Source organism: Trichosurus vulpecula, chromosome 1 (genome assembly GCF_011100635.1).
Source record: "Trichosurus vulpecula isolate mTriVul1 chromosome 1, mTriVul1.pri, whole genome shotgun sequence".
Lineage (NCBI taxonomy): Eukaryota > Metazoa > Chordata > Mammalia > Diprotodontia > Phalangeridae > Trichosurus > Trichosurus vulpecula.
This window is the reverse complement of record NC_050573.1, coordinates 130,033,518-130,054,198: the sequence shown is the minus strand read 5'-3', so window position 1 is coordinate 130,054,198 and position 20,681 is coordinate 130,033,518. Positions and strand designations below refer to the sequence as shown.

The following is a 20,681-nucleotide window of genomic DNA, read 5'->3' as shown; positions in this document are numbered from 1 at the left end:
TCTATTTGAATTGAACACCACTAGTTTATACCATTACACCGAATTCCTTGAGAATAGGTATAGGATCTCCCCTTTTCTGGTACACGGTACATGGTACATGGTAGGTGCCTAATAAATGGTTGTTAGTTCTCAATAAATGGTCATCTATCTTCCTTCAAATGGTATTCAAATGGGATTCTTCACATACCCATACAATCCTGGTAACCTTCCTCTCCAGCTGTTAAAGTCTGTCAGTCTTCTTCCTCAAATGTGATGTTCAGAAATGGACACAATATTCCAAATACGTTCTGACTGAATCAGAGTTAAAAAGTAACTATTCACATCTCTCCTTTTAAACAGTATGTTTCTACCAATACAATCTACAATCACATTCTTCCGTGAAAATTCTACTCCAATGACTCATACTAGTATAGAAACTAAACTAAATTATCAAACATTATGACAGTTAAGTATAAATTCTGGGATGTCCTATCAAATTGTACAGGTCTGGTAAGTATTTCTGTATCTTACTAAGAACCAACCTGGTGAAGTCCTGAATAGATCCAAACCAGAATTTTGGCCACTAGCTGATGAATTTTGAGTGCATGGCAACTCAAAGGATCACAGAGTTACATGTTTATTGTTGGAAAGTATCTTAAGAGATAATCTAATTTAGTTCCCTCAGTTTTTAGAAGAGGGGACTGAGGCCTTGAGAGGTTATGATTTGCTCAGGGTCATATGCATAGCAATTGGCAGAATGAAGATTCAAACTAAGGTCCTCTAAATATAGATGCAGAACTCTTTCTAATAGAACAAGTTCATATATATTTATTAAGCTGTCTATCTCTCTAGTAAGAGAGGGGAGGAATAGGAAGGGGACAGGGATTCACGCTAAGGAACTCATGAATGTTTTAGAATATTGATCCCATTAGGTAGGATCTCACTGGCTTGTTTGGTCACTACAACAAATTATTCAGTCTTGTCGTTTGTGGTTCAATTTTGCTGTTCATTCGTCTTTCAGTCATGTCCAACTCCTCGTGACTCCATTTGGGGGTTTCTTGGCAAAGATATTCAAGTGGTTTGCCATTTCCTTCTCCAGCTCATTTTAGAGATGAGGAAACTGAGGCAAACATGGTTAAGTGACTCGCCCAGAGTCACACAGCTAGTAAGTGTGTGAGACCAGATTTGAGCTTAGGAAGAGCTTCCTGGTTCCTGGCCTGGCACTCTATCCAATATGCCACCTAGCTGCCCAATAAAATCTCAAAATCTTTTCCATAAGAAATAATTTCTAGTTATGCTGTCCTAACTATGTCTATCTTTTACCTGTGCCCTTATTATTTTTTATTCTAGTATAAGATTTTACATTAAATTTTCTCTTATTACCAGCCTACGAGGGCCTGTAACCCTGAAGTTGTACACAATTATAAACAATGACTTAGGAATTAAATGTTTGGTAATCTATTGGTATCCCTGTTCCCAAGGCAGGTGGAGACACCAGAGCTCTAGATATTTCCATGTTTTACTCTCTTGCAACCTAGACCCTGGCTCTGTATGGCCCTTCAAATAACACAACAGAAGAGAGAAAAAATATTCCAGGATAAAGCACCCTTGTCAGCAGCCTCTTGGGGTAGCTTGGGTCTGAAGGTCAGTGTTACAGTGAAGGCTGTGGAGCTTGTAAGAGTATTAAAGGTGGATAATAGACCTTATTAGAGTGGCCAATCAGAGTCTTCTGGAAGCAATGCCCCAGTTAGTAACATTACCTTCTCAGGTGATGTTAATACCCAAGCTCTGGTGGTATGTGAGAACAAAGAACTTGCACCATGAGTGTGTGAAGGGGTACAACAGCATTGGATCTTTAAAATGGAAAGGACTGGTGGTAAAAAGTATGTTGTTAAGGAGGACACTGGAGATAAATCAGCACTCTGCTCAAATAGATTAAAGAAAAAAATGAATAAACATCAGAAGAATCATTTCAATGGACAAGTATTTTATAACAAAGGAAAATGAATCAAAATCCCCAGAGGAAGGTCCCAGAAAACAGGTAATCCCGGTGGAAAAGAAAAAGAGGGAAGAATAGTATATACATTGTCAGATGTGGTCACTGGATCAAATTTTTTTGCTAATTATTTTGTCACAAGGGAGTAATCAAATTGTGGTGTGGGAAGGGGTTGAAATAAGACATAAAGACAAAGACCATTAATGAAGATGTGTATATAAAGCACATGAATACTGTATATGAAATACTAAATAGTACTATTACATATTAATATATACTATATATTTATATGTAAACTGGGTACTATTGTATATTAACATACACTACCACATGCTATTATGTAGTTCAACATAATATTTAGTATTGTATAAATACTATATGTATACACACACAAAGTATATGGCCCCGTCACTGCTGAGAATGGTAGCTCCAGAGGCCTACTCTTCCCACCCAGGTCTACAAGAACACATGAACACATGTCCCTGTTGTTTCTTCAGGCTCTGTTCATTCTATTTCTTCATGCTCTTAGCTCAAATGGACTTTATTAGGCCGCAACTCTGTAAGCTCTGAAAGGTTAGAAGAGATGGTAAAGGTCCAGAAATTTTTGGAGACCACGTTGGAGTTTGCTGGCAGCCAAGGCTAGTCTGCCAGAATGACCCTGAGAAGTGGCTTACTTGACCTAGTCCAATAGTAGATTGCCTCTAAGATACTGAAGCAAGGGACTGTCACTGTCCATCAGCTATGCCACATTTGAAAATAAACTTGGAAGTTTGAGTCCTGTCTCCTGAAGGAATGATTTAGCACAGGGGTATGTCCCTGTTTAGGGGGAAGATGTGTTTGTACTTTTGTACTTGCTATATTTTCTCAGTAAAATATCTCTTTTGTAAAAGCTGAGATTAATTATTAGTTAAATGATACAGGGACACTAATCACTGATGCTTGGTGTTGGAGGGAAGACCCAGCAATGTAGGAATGCGCCAATAGCATTAGAAGCCCCAGTGTCTATCAGCAGCTTCTGTAGAGCCACAAGAGGGAGCTATAGCTGGCTTTATTCTAAGGGATCCAAATCATGAGTTAGAGTGTGAGTTGGGATAAGGACCCCCAGAATTCATAAGGCTACATGTATGCATGTACACATAAATGCTTGCATTATGTATATATGTATACTGTGACTTGCCTCTGACACATATTGGCTGTGTGACCCTGGGCAAATCATTTTAACGCTAGTGCTCTAAGCAAGTCTCTGAGATAATAAGTTTCAAAGAAGGTACTAATCTACATTAGTAGAAGGAGCTTCCTTAACTGGGAGCTCCCTATGCTCAGGAAATAATAAATACAGTTTCTATGCCTAACCCTACTACAATAGATTCCACTGGCCTAATAAGGCTGGTCCTGCTGTGTCCCAAGTAAGAGACTTAAAGTTACACATTTAGACAGGGTGCTGTTATTGCAGAGCTAGGTATCTAAGAAGAGGGGACAGGTTCTTTTCTTACACTCTCTAATTTTTCAAATTTCCAACCCTAAAGTGTCAAAGGAAAATATTTAAAGCTAAGGGTTTGGCTTATGTGTAGAATATCCCCAAAAGAGAGTAGAAATGTTCTTAATGACAATGTAGATCAGGTATAGGATAGCTATTTATTTCTGTTACTCCAAAGAAATGCTTTAAACACAAATAACTAAAATTCATATATTCACAAAGACTTAAGACATGAAACATATGACTCTTATACTTTCTCAGAAGTTTGATGTTTAAACTTTAAAACATGAGACACTTGGTACTGCTCAATAGGCATTTCCTTTCAGCCTTAGCTGTACCCTCAAGATCCATGGGCTTAGGCTCATTCTGCTGAAGGTGGTCATCTTTTCCTTTGAGAAGCACTATGACAAATTCAAGGAGCATCTTGCAAAGGGTGGCTGTCACCTACTAAGGGTAATTCCCAACTTCTTTACTTCACTAGGCCTTGTGGGCCTCCTGGATTCTCTAGGAGAGAAAAACAACTGAGTGGCTAGCACAGAGGTCTGTTCTCAGGGAGCTTTCCCCTTCCATGGCTTGCCTGGAACCTGGGTTTATGAAGGGTCCCCACCTTCAAGATTCCTATAGTGTCCTTATGGTCAACCTCAGGCTATAGAACATCGATCCTATTCACACTCCCCTAATAGAGTAAAGCCCTAGTAGAACCCCTCAACCTGGAAAGCAGTGTCTAACTATTCTTGTTATGGGAAGAAAAAGATAGACAGTAAGTGGGGGTGGGGAGAGAAAAAGACAACCAATCAAACATAGAGTGGGATTCCATAGGACAAAATGGAACGTGAAGGAAGAATTAGATGGGTGAAGGATAGGCCTGACATGGTTGATATGACAGAGCAGGGACTGGTGACCAGAGAACAGAGCTTTGGTAGAGGCATTCAATAACCACTGTGCCACCTAGCTTTTTTTGGAAAAGTACAAGGACTTTACTGCTGACAGGCAGGGTCAGACAAGGGGAGAGGTACAGAGTTAGGGATGTTTCCAGACTCACAGAAATGCCATCTCTGGGTTTCAGTGACAGGGGGTCAGAAGGGTTGCCATGAACTAATACTTCCCTCTCTTGCCCTCTAACCTTTCTGAGGATTCAGGCATTCTTCTCTTTGTGTATTTATTTGTATATATGCTGCATTTATCAGTAGATATGTTGTATCCCCAGTAGAACCTAAGTTCTTTGAAGGACGGGACTGGCTCACTTTTGTATTTGTATTCCCAGGGACTAGCACATTGCTTGGGACACAGTAAGAGTTTAATAAATGATTGCTTAATTGGATTGAATGGCAAAGACTTGTTTTTAGATTGACTTGGAAGGAATTCCATTCCATTCTGATTCATTCAATTCAACAGACATTTATTAAGCACCCAGTATGTAGAACACTGCAATAGATTCTGGGAAACGCAAATTTTTATATAAACCATGCTCCTTGCCCTTAGGAATTTTACCTTCTATGAGATAAAAATTGATTATGTGCATGACAATATCTTTAACCTTAGTTTTCTTATTTGTGAAGTGAGGTGAAAGGATTATTAAGATCCTTTCCAGTTCTCATTATTTGATCTTAAGAATATTATCCAATTTGTTCATTTAACTTTCACCAGAATACTGATTTCCAAGCTTCCTTCTAGCTTAAAAAAATTATTTTATTTTAGTACTCCATCGCAAAGGGGCCCTCGATATGACCTGATATTGTTGGAATAGGGAGAGTCTTATCTCTGAGATTCAAGATGGCAGGTCACTACTTTGAATTTGTTTTATACATTTCAAGTTTTATTATATGAATACTATATCTTTTTATTAACATAGATAAACTTAAGCAATTTATGTAAGCTGTGGTTGGTGCCATTTGTGGGCTGTTCAAAGTCCCAATTTGCATTGTAATGGCCTTGTACAGATGGAGCAACTTGACAAGTTTGAATTAGAACTTTACATTCCAATTAAATTTAGTTACCCCATGTAGACACTGCCTAAATCTATGATTTAGAATGGTTTGTCTCATCCTGGGACTTTTTTGTTTCTTTACTGAGTTTTACATCTTCAGTAGTTTTTTTTTTTTTCCCCGAAGAACTAAACCAAGTGTTACTGATTTCAGCTCTTATTTCAATAGTAAATTCATCTCATAAATAGCTAGTGCCTGAAATCAGTCAATCTCCCTCTCTCTCTGTCTCTTTCTGTGTCTCTCTCTCTCCATGACTTTTCTTCATCACTACCATAAGTTTTACTTAGTAATGATCATGTCTACAAATATCTAGGTACTTCAGTATAACACTGATTAGCTGTTGTATTCGTTTATCAAATATAATAAAACAGCTTATTGTATCATCATAGAATATGTATATATACAACATGTATATATTACAACATGTACATATACACACTTTACATAAATATGCATGTATGTATATGTATATATATGTATCTATGTACGTATGTATACATATTTTACATTTTACAGATGAGGAAATGAGGCAAATAGGGGTTAAGTGGGTTACAGGATCACATAGCTAGTGAATGGCTGAGGCCAGATTTTAACTCAGATCTTTCTGACTTCAGGCCTAGATCTTCCTGACTGTAGCCACTATCCATTACACTACCTATCTGCCCCTCATTTACTGTAATCCATTGATTTTACATATGAAGAAACAAGATCTGAGAGAGGTTAGTGACTTGCCAAGGCCCATAGAGCAAATGAAAAAACTAGGATCTGAAACCAGTCTTCTGATTTCAAAGGGAGAGTTCCTTCTGTTACACCATTCTGCCATCCACCTGCAATCCTATAACAACTAAAAAGAAATGTGGAACACGCATGAAAGAAATATGATGGTTTTTTATCATCTCAGCCTTCTACAACTCTGCCTTATTGTCAAATCCAAACAATACAAGCATACTTTGAGTATAAGATGTATATGTTATAATATTGAAATGCTATTTCATAAAATAGTACCTTTGAAAGAACCGTCATTTCAGAAAATGACTCTGGAGTGCAACACATTATTGGTTAGCCACAAGCAGTTAGGGGTTGACATGGAAGCCTTAGTAATTCGGTACTTAGGACCTGAATGTCATGGATAAATATACTTAAATGAAAAGAATGAAAAATGATATGGAAAACACAAATAATTCTAGCTTTTTCTCTATTCCAAAGTGTGATTGCTGGTCCTTTGCTATGACTGCCCACTTGAAGTAAATGCCTATCTACTAGAAGTTTCTTTAGTTGATAAACACATGTCATTTTGGCCAATAAAGGGCTTCATATTTGCCAGTCTACCTAAAAGAGTCAGAAAATCAAGCAGGCTTATTACAGTGTAACCTGAAAGAAATAATTAATAAAAAGCCCTTGGGCATTTAAAACTAGAAAATCTAGTCAATATGCTTATTTTTCCTTTTAAAATTCTGGTTCATTTGGTGCCAAACTGAAATCCAGTGTTCCCTCTAGATCTTTAATTGGCAAAATCTATAATACATTGGTTCCATTATTTAAAAATAGGAAGCATTTTTAAAAATTTAATACAATTGAAGAATTCCAAATAATGTTTCTTTTTTCACTTTTCCTAGGTAGCATTCCAAGTAGAATCTCTAAAATGACAGAGCATTTTTTCATATATTTTTAAACCAAATTCTTAGATATGACGTTACTTTCTGGAGTTGTCAAATAACATATATAACATAAATATCATTTTTTTAAAAAAATAAGTTAACAGGTAGTAAGAGCCCCTGTAGATTTCATCAAAATAAAATTACATGCTATCTTTGCTTGATCTTGGAAATTTAGAAACTAACACTGCTATTGAAGAGACAGACTGAAATGATAGTGACCAAATACTGGGAAAACATATAAAATATTTTGTCTTTAGTATAGTAGCCCATAAGACATTTTACTGTGCCAAAATGACCACCTGATAGAAAAAACTGGGGTTTAGGGAAGATATTTATTCATTCAGGTTACTAGTGTGTCTTATAATTTTATCAAGACTTCTATCTCTTAACATGAAAGAAATACTGCACAATTTAAAATGTAATTTTTCCAATTTTCAAAGTTATCCCTATATTAAAAAAATCAGCTAATTCAAAGTTATATTTTTTAACCTCTGGAGTAGAAGAACTCTGCTGTGGGGCCATGTGGATTTTTCAAAATATACGTGAGTAAATTTGACTTCATTTCGAGGTAAAATTCTAGAGTATATATTTTAAAATTAAAAATCACCACAAGTACAATAACAATAATTAGTGTTAATAACACTTAAAGTTATTCAAAGTGCTTTATAAATATTATCTCATTTTATCACAACAACCCTGGTAGGTAAGGTCTATTATTATCATTCCCATTTTATAGGTGAAGAAATGGTAGACACTCCGCCTAAGTGATTTGCCCAGAGTCCCATAGCTAGAGTATTGGAGGCTAGATTTTAACTAAAGTTTCCTGATTCCAGGATCTCCACTGATGCTAGTTAGCTGGTTTGTGAGCATATTAAAGGGAAAGTAGTAACGACTAAGGGTCAACATTGGCTCAGTCATGCTAGATTACATCAATTTCCTTTTTTAATAGCCTTAGTAGACTTGAAGATCAAGGGAAGGGTTTTAGCAAGTTTTCATCTTTCATAATATACATGATGGAGGGTCGGTGTGAATATGGAACATTTTCTCTGAATTATCTTAGTACTCTATCTGTCCTTAAATTATTTTTGTGTTCATTTGTCTCTATAAATTTTTATCTCCCTAGTGGAATGTAAGCCTCTTTTGGACCTGAGCAGGAGTCTATCCATCCATCTATCCATCCATTCATGAATTCCCATTATTTATTGTGTTTGTTTTTATTAATTTTATTCTGTCTTTGTATTACTAGAACCTGGCATATAGTAGGTGGCTAGGAACTCTTTGCTGAAATGAATTAAATTGAATCAAACTTCAAGGCATTCACAAGGTCCTGAGTATACTCAGATAGATAAGATGCCAGCCTTGCTTTTAAAGAGCTAACAATCTAATGCATACAATAACTAAATTTTGGGACTATTGATTTCCTTATTTTAGGATGGAGATGATCTCTAGTATCCTTTCAAGCTCTAAAAGACTATCAATTTATTTTCAGTTAAATAATACTTCACATCCTTTAGGTGGTACATTAATGCCTTGTTTATATGAATGGAAGTGTTTGTGACTAGAAATTCTAAAGTCGTCTAGAATAACTCCACTTCGTTCTCTGAGGAGAAGCAGGGCATAGAGAACAGCACAAGATTGTGAGTCAGAAGATCTAAGTTTGTGTCCTGTCTCAATCACTTAATAACTATGTAATGGCAAAATTTTGTAAACTGTTATGTACTATATAATTGTGAGCTGGCAGGTGGCACAGTGAACAGAATACCAGGCCTGGATCAGGATGACCTGAGTTCAAATCCAGCCTCAGATCTTAATAGCTGTTTGACCTGGGCAAATCTTAACCTCTGTTTCCTCATCTGGAAAATGGGGAAAATAATAGCACCTACCCCTCTTGGACCGCCCCGCCCCTGCCCCGGGCCAAGGTGAGGATCAAATGAGATAATCATTGTACAGCACTTAGCACCAGGCCTGGCACATAGTAAGCACTATATAAATGTTAGCTACTATTACTAGTTATCATAGTAGTAGAGGAATGATGGCTCTAAAAGTTATATTCATAAGACATAGGAATATAGACTTAGAGCTATCTTTTCAATTAGACTATGAGCTATTTGAGGGGGAGGAGTGTTTTTTGACTTTGTCTCCCCTGCACTTAATACAGTGCTTCACACCTAGGAGGTGCTTAATAAATGCTTGTTGATGTGATTTTACTTTCCCAAGTCTTCCTTACCTTAGTCCCGTTGTGGGAACCCTTTCATGGCATATAACTTATTCTCTGTCACAACATGAATGAACAAAAAATTTACTAAAATTTTGCTACACGCAAAGTATCATGTAGTTGTTTCATTTGAGTGTCTTTGTATTCTCTAAGACTGTAAGCTCATTGAAGTCAGGGACCATGCCTTATTCATACTTATATCCACAAAGCACCTAGCATAGTGTCTTGCACATAGGAGCTGCCCGACAAATGATGAATTAAATTGAACTGAATCATAATTTCATGAAACGATGCAGTTCTCCAAACTTTTAGTGTTAATTTACATTTTCATGAGGAAGAGTTCATTTAAACACTAACACTAGGATACTTCCCACATTTCAAAACCTTTTAAATCATGAATATACTTCTCTTCATAAACACACTATTATGTGACAGGAAATGAGCAAAACATTTTTCCATATTATTAGTAATAAATATGAAAACAAGCTACTGAAAAATTTAACTTACTTGTACAATTGGGCAAGGATCCAGACCATGTTCCATTGGCTGTACACTGCCTCACTGATGATCCAGAAAGTATATATCCCTCCATACAGGAATAAATGACTGAGCTGGAGAATGTTGTGCCATCTATACGGAACACTTTCCCATTGGCAGTAGTCCCTGGGTTACCACACTGCACAGCTATAAAGCAAATTGATAAGAGCGTATATAACACAGCAATTAGAGAAGCTCTCACAAAAAGTTAATGACTAAATAATTACTAAAAATTACCCAAAGGAGCTATAAAGTACCCTAAAAATAAACAAAGCGCCGTATTTTAGAATTGCTTGAAATTCAAGATGAATTTATGTGGATTTTATTAGTTTAATTACTAGGAATGTAAATTGCATTATGGACTACTTGTTCAGACTTTTATTGTTGAATTGAGTGAAAAACTTGTATGGTGCAGTAATTACTCAATAGCATAGCCTCGGGGCGCCACAAAATCCTTGAAGAAAGAATTATAAAATTCTGTGCCTTATACTGAAAATATACCTAGTGTAAAATTAGAAGATAAGCTTTGTAATAATAATGAGCTCCTGCAGAGGTTTGTTTTTATTTGATTTCTTTTATGGGAGGGGGTATAAAAACCATGCTATTTAAATATTATAGACATTCATTTATAATGTGATATATACAGACATGTAACTCACATAAAAGGATCATGAACTCTATTTCAAGATTAGGTAGAATAAAAAATTTACTACACATAAACTAACTGTAGTTAAATTCAAATAATGCATTTTAATAAAGTCTTAATATACTTCATGCCTATAGAGGGAAGAGAAGGAAATAGCCATTTATATAGCATTTGCTACGTGCACGTACTATGAAAGATTTTTTAGAAATATCTCAGCCCACCTTCACAATAACTCTGAGGTAGATGCTATTAGTATGCCTATTTTGTACTCGTGGAAACTGAGGCAAACAGGTTAAGTGACTTAACCATGGTTATACAGTCAGTAAGTGTGTGAGGCTGGACTTGAAGTCAGGTCTTCCTAACTCTGGGAGCATTGTTCTCTCTACCATGGCACCAGATGCCTCTTCGTACTGCTTGTTTCCATCTATATAGAATGTTTCAAGGACAGGACATTCTGATCAATTTATCTTCTGCTTAATCTCCACTAACCAGTTGTTGTCTATATCACACTGTATATGGATTCCAAACAATCACAATGTTGTTGTTTAGTTGTTTTTTCAGTCACATCTGATTGTGACCCTTTTGGGGGTTTTCTTGACAAAGATACTTAAGTGGTTTGGCATTTCCTTCTCTAGCTCATTTTACAGATGGGATAACTAAGGCAAACAGAGTAAGTGAAATGCCCAGGGTCACATAGCTAAATAGTAAAATACACAACACCTAATTAAAATTTTGCTGATAATTCAGAACATATATTAGGCAGTTGCAATGATTTATGGTCTAAGGCATTGGTTTCAGGTTTCATTTTGAAGTTTCATCCTTCACATGATTCACTGTATCACAGAAAACATTCAGAATGCAACAAAACCTAGATTATCTTTATCTGAGAAAACCCTTTATCACAGTACAGATAGCTAATAAACAAGGTTTAAATAGAGTAGATAAATGAGTGGAGTAGCAATGCATGTTGATCAAAAGAAATGAAGCAGAGAACAGAGTGGAGAAGGGATAGATTAACTTCACCCTGCCCCCACAACATGGCAGGCAGGTACATCCTGGCAAACCAAATTCTAGAGGCATATCACTCCTTACATGGGACAGTGTTCATGATTATATTCATTTGGGGGTAGGTAGCACTCTTCATTTCCATCAGCTTATAACTGGTTGAATATCTACCTTGAACCACTATCCATTTCTTAGGGAGGTAAAGTTCCCTGGCTTCTGTTCCTGGGCAGCTTCTGACTTCCACTATCCATCAGAACCTTCTTGAGAAGGGAAAAAACAAAACTATACTTTCTATCATCTCTCTTGCTGATAAATGGCTACGCTTAGAATGCTTTGTGTCTTGGGATGAGGTAGTTATGCATAGCTTGCTAAAAGGACTTGGAGATACTTTTAACTCAGCTGAGAATTTTATCTTTATTTCCATTTTTCATGCTGTATTTATGCAACTAAAATCTTGTACTTGTTTTTGTTTTAAGAGAAGAGGGGGTTCTGTGCCTTCTGCCTGCTACTTTACTGAAAATGTAGCATGACAAGAATGCAGCTGAGTCTTCCAGAGAGTTTTCTTGAGTTTCTAGGCAGATCAAAGTATTCTGCACAAAGTAGGATGTTTTTAAATCTATGTTTAAAAAAAAGTAGATAAAAGTACAGACTTATAAAATATAATTCCTCATTGTAAGATTATTTCTCAAAAGTGCCCTAGGATAATTGAGAGGGAAAACAAATATTTTGCAGGTATTTTTAGGAGAATCAAGTGGTATTTCATAAGTGAAGTAAATGGGTATTAAGAAAAGGTAAATACTAAAAATTATACTCAATTACACCACATCCCCCACCCCCGTGGTTGGGAGAACTTCTGTTTTGACGTCATCTGGTCCACTGAAACACTGATGACCTTTTTACTCTAATAAGTGGTTGTCTACTTGGCTTTTAGAACTATCCATGGACTACCTTTCCAGCTTTATTGCATGTTATGCGCCTTCACGCTCTCTCTGTTTCAGCCAAATTAGCTTACTTGCTATTCTGCCATATTTGAAATTCCATCCCCTAAAGGCACAGTGGTACCTTTGAATAAGCTATCTATTCCTCATAAGCTATCTATCCCTTGCGCATCCACAATATAGAGGTGCCTAGCAATCTTCAAGGTACAACTAAGAAACCTCCTTCTATAAGATGCTTACTTGAATCCCTCCTTCTCCTAATTATTAGAACACTTCGTGGAAATGACCTTTCACCTTATTTTTTTCTTTCTTTTCTTTTAAATTTTAGATTTAAATACTAAAACTTAAATACACAATAGAGAAAAGTAAAAGAAGCACATTATAAACTTAAATATAAAATAAGGCAAAGAAAGCATGTCATATGCACAGCAGAACATAAGAGAGGATTCAAAATATATAGCAATAAATTTCCATCTCAAAAGAGCCTTTATAAAAAATACTGTGCATTATGTCATGAGCTGTCCATCTTTTCTTTGCTTCCTTGTAAGTATTCTTTTGTTCCCTGCTGTGCACTTTTTTTTACTTTGTTCTTTATTCCCCTTCTCCACCCTTCCCGCCACAGGCTACAATTAAAGGAGGATATATTTATACGTAGAGGTGGATATATACATACACATATACATATGTACAGATATACATACAAACATAGACATATACTTTTCCTAACAAATTCTACTCCTGATCTTTGTTTTTATGGTTGTGCATATCTCTTATTTCCTATCCTTTCTGACTCCTACTTTATTTCTTACCAACTACCATGCCCTCCTATTACTTAACCTACCCTCCCTCCAAGGATCCATCCTTATCCTCCCATTCCCATGAATCTAAACACCCTTCTAACCCACCCCCCCCCCTTAAGTTATTCCTTAACCCTTCCCTCTAAAGAACTCTCCCTTATCCTTTCCCCTATTCCTATCCTCTTAACATTTTCTTTCTGAATATAGAAGACTTTTATGCTCTTCTACGTATATATGTATTGTTCCCTCTTGAACCCATTCCCAACGAAAGTAGGTTTCCAGAACTAATAGCCCTCCTCCCCCATCTAATTTCTCTGTGTTGGTTCTTCCTTTCACACCTCATTTAACTGTTTCTAAACAGTTTTACTTTTTAAAGTCATAGCATACTCAGGATTACCCCAATCTTTCTTACAAACTACCCAATTACTTATAACAATCTTAGATATGTTTTACATTTTACATACATAAAAGATAAACAGTCTGTCCCTATTGAATTCCTTGTAATTAGTCTTTGATATGCACCTTCTAAAAAGCAGAGCAGTAGTGGATTTTGTGGTTTTCAATTGAATTTTTCTAGGCTGAAGACTGTCTACATTATTTTTTACAGCCACAGTATTTTGGTGGGGGGGGGGCAAAATTAATTAGTACTATTCCTGGTAAAGTCAATACATAAAGTTGGCATTTTTGAAGTGCCAACTATGTGCTCAGTGCAGGCGATATAAAGAAAGACCACAACCATCCCCAGCTCACAAACTGTTCACTACGGGCTGGCAAATTACTATTAGAGCCTTTATGTGGTAACCACATTATTTTATACATTTTAGTTAAAATTATATGATGATATCTCATTTCAAAATCTCACTATGACTTTGGTTTTGATCAAACTATACTTTTTACTTCTCAGAAATCATCTGAGACAGACATTTCCTTCCTTGTCTTTCCATTTTGCCTGACAGCTGTTTGATTGTTCACAGGGCTTACGGGAGATGGGAGTCAATAACTTCCTTCTTCTCCATGAGATGGAAGACTACCCCAATCACTGGCTTATAAGGACCTCAAGGCCTTTCAACCTATTCCCTGCCATCCACTGACACTTTCATTTGATCCATTTATATAATCTAAGGAACTTCAGGACTTGCCTTCTACCCCATCAATATATCCTTAGGAATTCTGGGCCTTTCTATATTCCCTGCAACTGAGCTTTATTTCATGCATTAGTCCTTCAATTTACATGAACTCCCTGAGAGAAGGAACTGTCTCATTGTTTTCCATTTGTATCCCCATCACTTAATTTAGTGTTTAGCACATATTAAGTACTTAATAAATGATTTTTCATTCGCTAATTTCCTTTTGTAAACCTTGCCACGGCCCTTGGCCCAGGGCAATAAAATCCCAATCGGATCAAATGCAGAATATCACCTTATTTATATGTTAATTATCTTTTTCTAATAAAATGTAGATCTAAAAATAACACAGCTATCACCAACTAGACATCCAAAAGAGACTGTTTTCCTCCTTTCTCATCCAGGTTTCTAGAATCAGCAATTTTCTCATCCCTCTGATTTCCCATCAATTCTTCCCTCACATCACTCCAAGCTGTAAAGCGCTTGAAGACATAGGCCAAATGGTGCACAAAAACTGCTTTAGTTGCTTTGCTATTGCTTGTGAGGGGTTCTGAATATGAGGATTATTTATACATCAGTGGTTCAGCAAGCAAACTCAGCTTTCTATGTATTTCTGCCTTATTTCAAGAATGTATAAACATCAGTTCTATTCAGTGAAGTTGCCTTGTATTTGAAAAGTATTGGTCAATCTCTCCAGAGCTCAACCTTGAGTTGTAGCAAAGAGTTCCTGGAAGACCCTTATAAACTCTCACATCACCTGGTCTCTTGACTCTTTCTGAATTAATAAACATCATACTTGTGCCCTGGATCTCTCCTGTTCATACTTCTATCTCCTATACCTTATTAACACACTTTATTGATAGCATGGCATTTCGTCTAGAGGATATGAACTAAAAAAGGAAAGAAAGGATAGGCAATAGAGAAAGAATAAAGAGAGGCACAGTCTTCTAAGAACAGAGTCAGGATCAGTAAAGCAAAGAATGAGGTGAGGTTGATAAGAAAAATTAAGGAGAACAAGAAGTGATGTGTTTGTGTGTAAAAGAGAGAGAGAGAGAGAGAGAGAGAGAGAGAGAGAGAGAGAGAGAGAGAGAGAGAGAGAGAGAGATTAAGCTATATAGGGTAAAAGAAGAAGAAAAAGGAATACTACTAAGGAGGGATGATGGTACAAAATTTAAAAAAAAAGAACTACTCTGATTTTGAATCCTATACATCCTTGACAGAGAATAATCTTTGGACTATCAGGAGAGAATCTGAATGCAAATAAAAGAAACAATACTCAAGATACTAGGGAAATAGAAAAACAGTACATTGCTACCCTTGATGAATTTAAGTCACCAGGACTAGTTGGACTATATTCTTATGAAAGTAATGAAGATTGGATCAGAACCGACTTGGTAGCTGTTCTTCAGGTATAATCTTCCATCTCCTCTCTTGCACATAGATTGTCCAAGCCTTGAATGTTCCATTTACACCTTGCTGCACCGCACCCCCCATCCGCCCCCACCTCTGCCTTGTAGAATCCTTAGTTTCCTTCAAAGTTGAGACATATAGCCTTTCCTGACCCCCAATTTCTAGTGCCCTGCCAAGAATTAGAGCCCTATTTCTCTTTGGCTGATTCCTTGTGACATACCACTAACCTCTTCTGAGACTCCTTGATATCTACTAACCAATTATTGCCAGACTGCCCCAAAATTACGTTCTATCCATGTGCCAAACTTCCTTTTTCCCATTTCCTGCACTAGATAGGACCTACTTTGATTTCCTGCTACCAGCCCTGACATTGCAGTCTTCTTTCATTTCCTTCTAGTGTTCATTGCTCTGCTTTACCCAAATCAACAGCTCTGCTTTAGTAAGTACATCAAATCTCCTTCCCGTGCCTGTTCCCAATTTTCCCATCCCCCACCAAGCCTGGTGTTTGGATGTTACAGGCCCTTTCCCTAGCTTTCTTCTACTTGTGCCATCTTTGTCAGACTCATGCCTGTATTTCTTATTCCTATTTTCATGCTATCTCCTATATTTGAAGAAACGGCACTTTCTCCATGTTCTTGTTGACCTTTGTCCTTCTTAGCAGGAATACTCGTAATATTATATAGTATGGTACATTTATATTTTCATAAGAATTTCTAAAATTCTTTCAATTCATTATACTTAAGACCTATACTATATACCACATAAACACAATAACAATCATATCACCAATACGTTAATACTCGAAAAATCTGCAATTTCATTGCTGTTAGCACACAAAATAGATAATCTTTGAGAATTGCTATAGTAAATTCTTTTTTTCTCTTGTCAGCCTGACGAGAAGGAACCTTTGTGAATTGGCCTAGTCTGTTCCTACGTAGTCTATTACCAGGCTTAAAAGTGGCACAATTTGTAAAGTCCTGTCATAACGTGTCTTTTGCTGGCATTGACTTAGTAAACCCAAGGCCACTGACAGATCATGACAAATAAGAGGAGAATAGTGGAACTTAAAAAAAAAAAAAAAAGATTTCAGGAAGGGAATCCTGAGAACGTGGCAGGAGTGGAGGTTCTATAGGCACAGTCATCCCACCCCCCCACCGCAAACATTACAATTTGTTGCTGCTTAGTCATTTCAGTCATGTCTAGCTCTTTGTGATCCCATTTGGGGTTTTCTTGGCAAAGATACCGGGGTGCTTTGCCATTTCCTTCTCCAGCTCATTTTACAGATGAGGAAACTGAGGCAAGCAGGGTTAAGCGATTTGCCCAGGGTCACATAGCTAGTAAATGCCTGAGGATATGTTTAAGCTCAGGTCTTTCTGACTTCCTTACTCCAAGCCTGGTGCTCTATCCACTGCTCCACCTAAATTCCCCAAATATTAGAATAGTACAAGTAATAAGCCCACGAATGCAGAAAACTCAACAATGCCAATAGAAAAATAAAAACCCAGGGCAAAGCCATTCAAAAGACAATAAAATATAAGTGAGGATTAATTTACAGTCCATTCATCCCTAGTAATTCCTTGTACATTCTTCCCCTACTGGGACAACACAATGAGCTCTGTTTTTTCCAATACCAGGGCAGCTAGGTGGTGCAGTAGATAGAACACTGGGCTTGGAAGCAGGAAGACTCATCTTCCTGAGTTCAAATCTGGCTTCAGATACTTAGTAGCTGCATGACCCTAAATCAATTAACCCTGCTTGCCTCAAGTTTCCTCATCTGTACAATTATCTGGAAAAGGAAATGACAAACCACTCCAGGATCTTTGTCAAAAAAACCCCAAACGGTCACAAAAAGTTGAACACAACTGAAAAGTGACTGCACAACAGCAGTTCCCAAACCCCAAGTGGCACTTTAGGTAATATCTTTTGGAGTTAGTCCCTTGGCAATGGGTGTGTGGGAGATGGGGCAAAAGGGAGGAAGCTATTCCAAGTAAGCATTACTAAGAAAAAGCATAATGAAATTTAGTATGAAAGAATAAATTTTGCATGCAGCAAGGAAAACAAATAAATGGCACTTAAAATTATAAGGAGAACAAATCAGAATAGTGTAGGAGTACTCTAACTCCTAATAGTACTCTAACGTGGTTACACAAAATAATAGGAAAAATTGGAATATTATATTTCAAAGAGCAAAGTAGATCAGTTGTAATCCCCAAATAATATAGCTTGCAAAGCTGAGCCTAAATAACAATAAAAGGAATTGGACATTTAATAAATGGGAAGAATTTGAATATTCCTTCACAGGAATCCAAAGGTAATATGTATATATATATATGCATGTATATACACACACATATATATATATTCAATCATAGTCATGGCTATTCCTTCTCCTGACATTCACTGGTGTTCATTTTAAAAAAACATTCTATAATAGATAACATTAATTTTACCCATGGTCTAGAAATCTTATATTTTAAGTTTAAATTGACTTGGATCAACCTTGTACTAGCTCCTCAAATCATATTTCTGGCTAGTTTTGCCCGTCTTGTAGTTCCCTCTAGGAAATCTGAGACTATAGCTAAAATATAACTTGGTTCCAGGTAATATAAACCATGTTCCTTTTACTAAATGAAGGCAAAGGGGTCCTTAGTTCCTGTGCAAACATTCATGATAACAAATAATGTTGCAAATAGAAAAGCTTGTCTTTACTGATCAAAAAAAAATGTGGTTTATAAGCCCATAAAAAATCAATTCAATTTGTTCCCTTTTCCAGCAGATCCCACTTTTTCATTAGGACCCTATATCCTCTCATAAAATCAGAAAACACTGGTTTGGACTCCATTCATGAGGGAAATTACTTTGGGATTGACAGAGAGACAACTTGCTCACCCATACCACTTTTTGCCCTAGAGATTTATATAGTCATTTAAAGGGCTGCTCTAACCAGCTGAATTCTTCATGGAAAGAAGAAATTTGAGGTTACTAGAGAGGCAACCTGCTGTACCTCAGACCTGAATTGTCCAAGTAAGTCCTAGCAAAGTAGTAGAAAAAATTCAGTTCTTTAGTTTCCCCATGTCATAATTAATTTCTTGCTAACCTACCTTGAAGGTAATAGTGAAGGAGGGTTTCTGAGTTCTAAAGTCAGGAATCAGGCACTCAAAGAGAGATTTCCTTAACAGATTGCTTCTCAAAGGAGAGAAGGACCACTAACATGATAATCCCCCTGAAGCTGGAAGACTAAAGAATTAGAGAGGGGCAGGAGATCTAGACCTTGATAACTATCCACAATAACTGTTATGAACTGCTCAGACAGTGAGCAATTATGAAGAATGTAAAAATATCTGTTTAGGAATTTCACATAGGATCTTTACATTCTGAAGCCAGAACAGTGACGGTAATGGGCTCTCTTTGTTCAGTCTTTTTTTCTCTTCTGTATTTTCTATGGTGAAGCTTCTCCTTAACATCTAGACTACAGGAAGATACAAAACTCTAAATGAAGGATCATGCCCCTGTAACTTAATCAAGTGACAAAAATCAAGAAATTACCTTGATGAATGCTAGGTGGCACAGTGGAGAGAATAGAATGCTGGGCTTGGAGTTCAAATCTGGACTCAGATACTTACTAGCTATGTGACCCTGGGCAAGTCACTTAATACTCTTTGCCAAAATTTCTTCATCTGTGAAAGGAGCTGGAGACAGAAATGGCAAACCACTCTAGGATCTTTGCCAAGAAAACCCCAAATGGGGTCATGAAGAGCCAGATATGACTGAAATAACCCAATACATACACTCAAGATGTAAGAAGACTGGATAGGCAGGCGGGAGCCATGTAATTAAGGGCTTTGAATTCCAAAAGATTTTTCATTTGATACTAGAGGTAATAAGGAACCATGGAAGTTTACTGAATGTGGCGAAGATGAGAAACACCCTCCCCTACCCCACTCACGGTGCTGGAGAAAACCGAGGACGAAGGTAAAATGTATACGATGCTGCACTCAGCAGTGCCAGAGCAAAAACTGTTATAGTTTCTCTATTAAAAATACTCTTTATAAGGCAGCAATGGTACTTTTTCATTCCTTGTCATTTTTGATTTCTCTGAAGTTTTTCAAACTGTTAATCACTCTTTCCTAATAGACAATCAGTCCTCCTTAGGCTGTATTGTTCAACCATTATTTTTCTTCTATATATTTAATTTCTCTTTCTCTATCTTTGTTGCAACTTCCTCAATTACCAAAACCCTTAATTTACTCTATCTCTTGGCAATATCATTTACTGCCATGGCTTAAGTTATGACCTATATGCAGATAGACTTCTTTTGAGCTCCAGACCTGTGTCTTTGACAGTTTATAGGGCATCAACATAAGGACATCCTACCAAGACTCAATATTCCTAAAACTGATTGTTATCTTTCCTTTTCCTCTTCTTGACTACTTTTTGCCCAGGTTCCAGTGTTAATGGCCTTGAAATTAGCTTTGCATGTTCTTCTCCCTCCTACCTCATATCTAGTCAGTACATAGAACTTGTCAAAGTTATCATAAGATCTTGGTGATAGTAGTCTAGGTGTATGTGAACACTGTTCAGCAAGTAATCATCCTGTCTTTGGAAATTTAGTAAAAGGAAAATCATTACCCTATGAGGAAGCCAATTCTAATTTTGAAAAAGGTTTTAGTGTTGTTTATTTTTAAGTTAATATTAGTCAGCATTTCTATAGCACTTTAAAGTTTGCATTTTGCTTTAAAAATATTATCTCATTCTGTCCTTATGACAAGGCTAGGAAGTAGGTGCTTTTATTATTTCCATTTCTAAGATGAGTAAAGTGAGGCAAAGAAGTGACTTGCCCAAGCTCACACCACTAGTAAGTGTTTATAGCAACATTGAACTTAGATTTTCTTGACTCCAAGTCCAGCCTCTATC

The 20,681-nt window shown here is 36.8% G+C and overlaps 1 protein-coding gene across 3 annotated transcripts in view; it reads right to left on the bottom strand.

Moving 5' to 3' along the window:
* The window catches only part of CSMD3 (CUB and Sushi multiple domains 3), a 1,625,828-nt gene that overhangs the window by 50,386 nt on the left and 1,554,761 nt on the right, over positions 1-20,681 (bottom strand). For all 3 annotated transcript variants that reach the window (XM_036758935.1, XM_036758944.1, XM_036758952.1), the window contains one exon: positions 9,818-9,994. In XM_036758935.1, the coding sequence (XP_036614830.1) occupies positions 9,818-9,994 (177 nt within the window). The remainder of the gene's footprint in view (positions 1-9,817; positions 9,995-20,681) is intronic.